At 28.7% G+C, this 10,006-nt stretch overlaps 1 protein-coding gene across 2 annotated transcripts in view; it reads left to right on the forward strand.

The window, feature by feature from the left end:
• LOC100206554 (E3 ubiquitin-protein ligase ubr3) overlaps positions 1-10,006 on the forward strand; it is a 99,078-nt gene that overhangs the window by 33,151 nt on the left and 55,921 nt on the right. For both annotated transcript variants that reach the window (XR_010641542.1, XM_065809107.1), the window contains exons 12-14: positions 6,926-7,059; positions 7,264-7,349; positions 9,317-9,379. Coding sequence is in view for 1 of the 2 variants with exons in the window: in XM_065809107.1 (XP_065665179.1) it covers positions 6,926-7,059; positions 7,264-7,349; positions 9,317-9,379 (283 nt within the window). In the remaining variant the exon portion in view is untranslated. The remainder of the gene's footprint in view (positions 1-6,925; positions 7,060-7,263; positions 7,350-9,316; positions 9,380-10,006) is intronic.

The raw sequence follows: 10,006 nt of genomic DNA on the forward strand, positions 1-10,006 counted from the left end.
GTGTCACTCAAACAAGTTATAGTTTTATATAACACTTAGGACCATAGAAGTTGTTTCCAATTGTTTTTAAAATCAAAATGACTGTGGCACATAGCTTTTTTTAATTTTTTAAAATGATTTTTTCTATTTTTAACTATTTTTTTAGGTTTTAATTTTTTCTTTTTGTATAATTATTTATTTTTTACACAACTTGAAAGATTTTATTTAAATCTAATGATTTTATTTAAATGATAAAAGTCTTTTTATTTAAATAAAAAAAATCATTTTGACTATTGAACAGACAAAAAATTCAATATAAATTTAAATACATGACAATTAAACTCAATTTCTGGCCATTTTTGAAATTCATTATTTGCGCCATTTTAAAATATTAATACTTTGCGCCACTTTGTACAAAGTGTTCTGAAAAAAGGTTGATTTTTGTTAGAGTATTTACGCTTTATGTTAATTAAAATTAAGATAAGAATGATCAAAAAATGTAATAGATCAAAGATTGAGAAAGATATCTTTCTTAAGCTGCTGCAAAGTTCTATTTTTTTATTATCTCATATATATTTTTTAATATATTTTTTTTATAAATGACTTGTTTTTTATTTGACTATCTTATGTTTTTTATTTAAGTATATATAATACATTATACATATGCTATATATTATATGCAATGCATGTTTATCTTTATATATTCCTTAGCTTTATATAAAATGCTATCCTTATTTGATTGAAAATGAATCTTTAGATATAAAGAAATATCTACTTTATATATTTATAATAATGTCAACTTCATCAGTGTGTCTACAACAAGTTTGTTGTTGTTGTTGGGAGCAATTTGGAATAAATTCAAAATCTCTACAATATGTTAACATTACAGTGGAAGAGTTGATGAAATTATACGTGTTTCATGGATATTCGAAACTAATAGATTTTTCAACAAATATATGTTCAAGTTGTCGTAGAAATCTGTATTTGCTCAAGACTGGAAAAAATCCAAGAATGGCTTGGGGAGAAAATCCAAGGTAAAGATAATATTTATTTAATTTAAAAAAAAAAAAAAATTATGCAATGGAGGTATATTTTTAATACTAATAATTAATCTTAGAACTTTTATTCTGTTTCTATTTTTTTAAATTAAATTTATATTTATAACAAAGTTTTTTGCAATGGTATTTGTTTTTAAGAATAATGGAACATCAAATTAGTTTAACAAGTTAATTTTAAAATTATATGTTTAAACAAATACATTAATATTTATATAAATTATATTTTCAAGATTGATTGGACGAAAAAGACTGGTAGGATGAATGTTCAAAATAAATCTTTTAACCAGAAACAGAAATCAAAACTAAAAGGATTTTAAGTTCCGACTGTTTTTCTAGCATTGGAGCAGGGTTACCACATCAGTGTGGGAAAGAAACAGCTGTTTCTAATCTTATAAGTTTAGCTTTTGATCTTGGTTATCTTCAAGCTGAACAAGTTGCAGCAGGAACACTTAAGAGAAAAATGGAAACTGACAAAATAACATATAGGTCCAACAATATATATCAACAAGAGGAAAACCACTAACTATAAAGGTTGGTACGCCTGAAAAGAAAACTGATAGGCGATCTATCAGACAATTATCTGTTCAAATTGTACAAGAATTGCAAATTGTTTTAGAACTCTCATTAAATAAAACAAAAGATACGATAGCAGTTCTAAGAAAGGGTATAAAAGGTATGGATAAATCATCCATTGAATCAAATATCTTTGAAAAACTAAATGAAATCGAAGAATCCATCTCAAAATTGTATGAAGTTGAAAAGGTAATGGATTATATAAGTATTGACTAATTACAAAATACCAAAGAAAAATAATTAAAATAATATTTGTTATTTAGATTGAGTTCTTGGGACCAAATGAATCTGTTTTTCGTAGAGATGTTGTATTTGTCCAAGAAACATCAAATTTCATTTTAAATATAATTGAACAGCGGAAAATGGATCCATTTAGTACTCTTGTACGTATTTCTTTAGACTCAGGAGGTTCATTCTTGAAAGTTATTGTAAATATATTTGATCCAGAAGATAATAATGTAAACTCTGGAAGGTTTCTAAACAGTGGAGTTCAAAGATACCAGATACTTGGAATCACAGAAAATGTTCCAGAATCAAATTATAATTTACGACTTATTCTAGAAAAACTAAACTTGCAGAATGTTCAATTCAATATAGCCTTTGATTTAAAATGTGCTAATTCAGTATTTGGTTTATCATTTCATGCTGGTTTGAGAGCATGTCTTTGGTGCAAGGGGCTCTCAACAACAGAGTCAGGAAAATTGAGATCTCTTGAAAGCCTGGATTATTGGTACTCCAAATATGCTGAGACTGGATTCAACAAGGCCCTTATGAAAGATTGTATGAATGTAATAAATCCCAGAGTTATCTACTTAGAAGAAGATCCTAAAACTTTAATACAGTACCTTGTCGCTCCACCAGAACTACACCTTATGATAGGATTTGTTTCATTACTAGGAACTCTTTTATTAGATCTATGGCCTGGTTTTGATGAGTGGTTGAAATCGAAAAATATTCTTAATGAGGTTACCAAGGTAGAGGTTGGTATGGCAACAACTCAAATGCTATCATTAAAAATCTTGATGAATTAGAGCTTGTCATTAAAAACAATCATTATCATCTCACTCCCTTTGTTGAATGTCTTAAAAACTTCAGATCTGTTAAAGATGCGTGCTTTGGTAACACTTTAGAAACTGGAATTGAAGAATCTCCAAGTTAAAGAACTCGTTTATCTCTGCACAAGAGCTAGCTTTAATCTTTGGTAAAAGACTTTTTTTCCAAGTTTGACTTGGAAAATTCATATTATTTTGTGCCATGTAGTTCCATTTGTTAAGTATCATAGATGTGGTTTAGGAAGATATGCTGAACAATGTGGTGAATCAATACATGCCAACTTTAAACCAACCTGGTCTAGATATAAAAGAAGTGAAGGACATTCAGAGCATAGCGATAAACTTTTAGCAGCTGTTAAACATTTTGGAGGAAGTAGAATAACCTAATGTGTGTGTGTAATAAAACACACACACCTAATGTGTGTGTATTTTCTTCAATTAAAAATATAGAACTTTATATCTATTGTTTGACTATATTATTATTACTTGGTAAAAAAATGACAATTAAAATAATGAAGAAATAAAAGCTGATATTTTTTTAAAATTGTGATTTCAGCGCCGAAAAATGATGGTAGACTTATTGCTCCTCCCACTTTTGACGCATAGTTAAATAAGGCAACCAACTATAGTTTATTTTTCCTGAAATATCTCTAATGGTTGGTTGCCCCCACTCTTATGCAGACCATAGTAGCTCCTGTTTCCGACTACTATTTTAGTCCTTTAAAATAGCCAAGAAAAGTTAAAAAAAGCTATGTGCCACGGTCATTTTGATTTTAAAAACAATTGGAAATAACTTCTATGGTCCTAAGTGTTATATTAAACCATAATTTGTTTGAGTGACACAATTTTTATCCTGGCAGTCAAATTGGGGAACAGTGAATTGAATATTTTATTCTGAAATTAAATTTTAAAATGTTTTTGTCAATAAACTACAACAACATTAGAGCTTTTATTTTAGAGGGTAATTTTTTATTTGAAATTTATAACTTATATATTTATATTTTTATAACTAAACAGGAAGTTAGATTTTATAAAAAATTAGATAAGCAAATGAATGTTTCTAATTTTATTTTTTTACTGTTTACATACATCAACTGACAAATAGGCTGAACATGCAAGGAGTGTTGCTGCATTGACTGAAAATTAGGTAGAACATATAAGGAGTGCTGCTACATTGACTGTCAAAAAGGTAGAATATGCAAAGAGTAATGCTACATTGACTAAGGTTTGGGCAGGCAATCAATCAATGATAAAAATAATTTTTTTCAAGTTTTTCTGGTCTTTTACATTAATTAAATTATTTCTGGTCTTTTGAATTAATTAAAAAAAAACACATAAAGTTTATTTTATGGTAAAATTTAAGACAACTAAGTAAGAGTATATACATACATACATATATATATATATATATATATATATATATATATATATATATATATATATATATATATATATATATATTTTGTTTCATCACTGAACGTTGCGTCACTGAACTGATAGTTTTTTTTCTGTAAAGTAAAACGATATGAAAACTTTATTGTTTGTAGCTTTTTTATGACTTAGCAATGGCTACTTTCCAGCCTTAATAATTAGTACTGCGATTAAAAATTTTAATATAATATTTTTTAAAACGGAACTGTACAAGAATACTTGATAAAAACTAGTTTTTAAACTTTATCAATGAAAGAACCATTAAACTTCAACTTTTCAACCAACAAACTTTCAACTTCAAGATCAACTATTTCTCCGTTTAAAATTGATGGGAAATACAGTTTTCTAAGAATTACAAAAAAAATATAAGAAGTTTATTAATGGCCAATCTGAATTTCCACTTTGTCAATATCGTCTTTTGAGAATGAATAATCTCCTCTATGATTAGTTGGTGTTAGTGCATCAATCTTACAAAAAACATCAAGAGATGAATATTGGAGAATATTTTCTTTTGGTTGGCCACTTGAAGCAGTTCTCTCCGGGTGCAGCAAAATATTCCATACAAGAAACATAAATATCATCATCATTGACCTAATGGTTGAGGTAAAGATAAAGTAAATCTAATCATTGCTGCTTCCTAAATATTCCTTGAAATTAGTTAATATGGTTAATAAACCAATAATTTTGTAAAAGATCTCAATACACAAAAATACAATATTATAGTGTTATAACTTCTTACATTTTAAATTATTGCAGGATACCATTGCAAAAAGTATGAAACAACAATCCAATCACCGATTTGAAAATCCCCTGCGAATTCTTTTGCAATCAACTGAATATCGTTGTTTAAATAATCTTCTTGGTTTTCAGGTGCATCTTTCAAATCAACCGTTTCATCAATCATATCATCAGTTAAGTTAAACTCTTCACAAAAAGTGGTTACCAACCTTCCTGTTTTTTTTTGTTTACTCCATCTAAAAAATTACACTTGAAGGATAAAGGAAATTGCTTAATATTTATCTCAAGTCCCAAGAAAAGAAAAAGTCACGTTTTTTATCATACATACTCTGAGAATTTGTAAATATACAAGTTAATTTACTTGCCTACAGAATAATGATCGAATTTATTGAGTTGTCACATATTCACTTGGCTTTAACATTGCCCTCAGCTGCTAGCAAACTTGCTCTGAATTCATCTTCTTCCTTTTCAAGGAACTTAGTAATATTTTTATACTTCCACTTTTCAGAAATAGCAATCAAAGTTTGAAACCCATCCATACCAGCTGCCGTGACATCATCAAGACCAGCCAAAGCTTTCCTTTGAAAAGGTTTTATTCCACGAAGAATTCTCCATAAAGAAGTATCTGACATATAAGCTGATATTATTATATAAGGACCGCAAGAACTCTTCTCTTTATTAAAATATATGCATTTCTCATAAGGACTGATTTTATTTTTGCTCTCTGACATATTATTGATAATTGATAATTGTTTATTGATAATTATTTATTGACTAAAATTAAACAGAAGCAGTTTTTACTAAAAAATTTCAATTCTTCTACTGAAAACTGCTAAAAGAAATTTATGTTATGTAACTTAAGTAAAGCATGGTACATACCAAGTAGTCATTAACACAAATATCACACCAAGTCGGCAGTCATTTTGTCCCCGCAGTATTATCTTGTTCTATCTAAAAGTGTAATAAATAAAATGTTCTAGTATATAAAATAAATATAAGTATATGCATGTAATATAAGTAAATGATGAGCATTTCTGATGAGTATCTATACCGTTGCTAGGGTATTTATACTCATCAGCATGGTAAGCATATCTATACCATTGCTAGGGTATTTTTTAGTTAAAAAGTTGGCAAAATAAGAATACTTCTAGGACTTCTGTAGACTTTTTATCACCCAAGCACATAGATTTTTTTTCAGGCATTGAAAGATGTATGTTTAAGGAAAATAAATAACTTATACTGTTCATGGCAGACCTAAGGCCACGGTTGTTATGAGTAATCTATCAAAGCGCCTTGAACGCAAAAAGTGATTTTTGGCAAGTTACTCCTTCCCAGGTCTTTGTATTCACATGATTTTTGTTCCATAAAATCAATGTATGTCTTAGTGCCTTTTAAAAACACCTAAGAAAACTACATGCAAACATTGGCCTTAAGAGATATAAGGGCTGAAAGTTAGGTTAAAATTTCAAGTTTTGTGGTTTCGAACCATGATTTCTAGAGAACCAAAAATGTAAAATTTGTTAAATTTTTACTTTTACTGTAGAAATCTACCCAAATTAGCATAAAATTAAAAAGAAATGTTTCTGTGATATTCATGTTGCTAAAACTGCTCCTCAGTTTGCAATTGCACTCCATGCGCAAAATTTTCTCAAAATGAGCCAATATTTGGGACTCAATGTCTCCAAAATAAATAGGAATTTTTGAAAAAAAAATTTACTAGTGGCCTACTTTCATTGTCTTTTACAAAATATCTGAAAATGAGGACAATTTGAAGACATCACTTCCAGAATTTGCTTATTTTGTCCAGATTTCTCTTAATATCTTTTATGATATTGTAAAAATACTTTTATGTTTGAATTATTATATTTATTTGTATATGCTTTAATTAATAAAATAGTAAAATAAATATATATAAACTAAAACTATTTGATGAAAAATAAATTTATTTACATTTTTTACAAGTTTAATTTAAAAAGATTTTGTTATAGTTTTAGTTATTCTAAAAAAAAAGTTTTTTATTTTTTTACAAATCAAAGTGTAACCATGTAAGTATTTTATATACAATCTGACTAACTGAGATGTTGTCTTTTTTAGACTTTCACTTAGACAATGGCTTCATTTTACTGAAAAAAATGAAAATGGCGAAAATACAGATGAAAACTGTTTGGTTCTCGTACAAGGGTTTCTTAATATTATCCATATATTGCTTTCTCATAGAGTGTATTCAGGTGGTTTTTTTTCTGTTTCAATTTTTTTAAAACTATTGGTAATTTTTTTTATACCCTTTCTTGTATTCTATATGACCATAAAACTATAAATAAAAAATGTTTTTTTTTCTTTGATGATGAGATATATTACAAACAATTTTTGCATTTAGTTTTTCTAATGAACAATTAAAAAAAAATTGTTTTATAATAATTTGAATTATTTAGGGCTATCTGAGGATGAACTTTTACGCAAAGATATGATTGCCAATTTATGTGTTGCTGATCGTACTCACAGTCAGTTAGCAGAAATTGTATCTTTTTTAAAAAGAAACAATCCTTAAAATGCTGATTTAGTTCAAGTTACAATTTTGTACAATTCTTTGTTTGTTTTTTTAAAAAAAAAGAAACTTACAATGTTTCCTTTTTTCCTTTTTTTCCTTTTTTCCACTCTTTCATTGACTCTCTTTCTTTTGCGATATTTATTTTACACCCTTTCATCAATTCTTTTTCCCTTGCAATATTTTTTTTTTACACCCTTTCATTAACTCTCCTTTCCTTAAATTATTTCTGTTACACCAATTCATTAACTCTCTTTACCTTACAAACCTTACAACTTATATATACATTTTTCTAAATTTGAGCAATTTTTAACTATACTAGGGTGTCCCATAAGTTCGCGGACACTTTGCGACAAAACTTTATTTCATTGAAACTTAATATTTATTAACAATTATTCTTCAAAGTAAATTCCATTGCTTTCTACAGCTTTCGTCCATCTTTGCGCCAATTGCTCAATTCCGCGACGATACCATTCCGCCGGTTTGGAGGCGAAAAACTCTCTACACCCATTTTCGACCTCCTCCAAAGAATCGAAGGTCCTACCGCGAAGAAAGTGAGCCATCGAACGGAACAGGTGGTAGTCGGATGGCGCAAAGTCCGGACTGTATGCAGGATGAGGAAGAACTTCAATTCCAATTTTTTCCTTGGTGCGAATGGCGGTGTGTGCTGGAGCGTTGTCGTGTAGCAGGAGCGCGCGCTTTCGATTGACCAAGGCAGGATAATGAGCCGAGAGAGCGGCGTAAACACGATCCAGTTGTTCAGTGTAGAGTGCGGCGTTCACTGCAAGACCATTTGGAACAAGCTCAAAGTGAATTATCCCCTCGAAATTCCACCAAACACACAACATGACCTTGTGAACGAACCGATCCTGTTTGGCGACTTGTAGAGCGGGTTGGCTGGGCTGGATCCAAACGTTCGCCTTATTGGCGTTACGGAAGAAGACCCACTTTTCATCTCCAGTAACAACTCGACGCCAGAAAGGAAGGTCCTTGGGGTTTTCGAGCAGATGGGTGCAGGTGTCGACGCGTCGTTTTTGCTGCGCAAGCGTCAATTCGTGAGGAACTTCTCGGCAGCGCCTATTGACGAGTCCGATTTGATGGAGGTGGCGATCGATGGTGGACTTGGAAGGGCCGAGCTCTGCCAACAATCTGCGGGTGCTAGTTTGTGGTTGCTGCTCCACCAGCTCGCGCAGCGCCTCATTGTTTACTGTCGATGGACGGCCTGACCTGGGTAGATCTGCAAGGCTGGTTTCGCCATTGTTAAAGCGCTTGAACCATTTGGCCGCTGCGGTTTTCTTGACCATTCCCTCGCCTTCCACATTGCAAATTTCAGCTGCTGCATCTTTTGAACTCAGTCCTTTTTTCCAATAGTGACGCAAAAGTACGCGAATCTCATATTTTTCGTCCGTCATTTTAGAACTAAAAAGACACATTTTTAAATCACAATTACAAAAAGCGATACACCATTTTAAAGAGGAATAAAAATACTACAAAATAATATCAATCATTAATTGATTTGAGTCAAATGTCATAAAAAAAATTATGTTTGAAAATATTAGCTTCAAGTGCCCGCGAACTTATGGGACAACCTAGTACATACATTTTTCTTTACACCATCCTCTCAAAAAAAAAAAAATGTAAAAAAAAAATTTTTTTTAATTTTTTTTCTCACACTCTTTTCTCTACAATATTTTTTAAAAATCTTTTACACTATTTTCTTTGCAATATTATTTTACTTTTTTTTTTTAATGTCTTTTTCCTCTTCACTACAGTTAACTGCTTCACAATCTTATCAATAGAAGTTTGTATTTTTGATAATCAAACAGTAACTTTCAATTCTTTTATATAATTGATGATAAATGTTTTCTTTAAAATTAACTTTAATGTTCAATTCTTTTATATTATTGATGATAGATGTTTTCTTTAACATTAACATTTAGGTTGCTCTAAGGCCTGCAAACACACACTGCTCTTATAAAAACTTTGACCAACTGTTGTCTGAAGTATTTTTTTTTTTAAACATTTTTTTTTTGTTGATATTTTATCTCACAATCATCACTTTTCAATCACTTAGAACAGGTAGTTGATCTTGAATCTGATCTTTTGTCTGTAACAGCTCAGCTTGGCATGTATATGTATATATATATATATATATTTATATATATATATATATATATATATATATAAATATATATATTTATATATATGTATATTATATATATATATGTATATTATGTATATATATATATATATATATACATATATATATGTATATATACATATATATATATATAATATTATATATATATACGTATATATATATATATATTTATATATATGTATATTATATATATATATATATGTATATTATGTATATATATACATATATATATATATATGTATATATGTATATATACATATATATATGTATATATACATATATATATAATATTATAATATATACATAATATATATATATATATATATATTTATATATATGTATATTATATATATATATATATATGTATATTATGTATATATATATATATATACATATATATATTTGTATATATACATATATATATATGTATATATACATATAATATTATATATATATATATACATATATA

The sequence above is a fragment of the Hydra vulgaris genome, chromosome 11, assembly GCF_038396675.1.
Source record: "Hydra vulgaris chromosome 11, alternate assembly HydraT2T_AEP".
In the NCBI taxonomy this organism is placed as follows: domain Eukaryota; kingdom Metazoa; phylum Cnidaria; class Hydrozoa; order Anthoathecata; family Hydridae; genus Hydra; species Hydra vulgaris.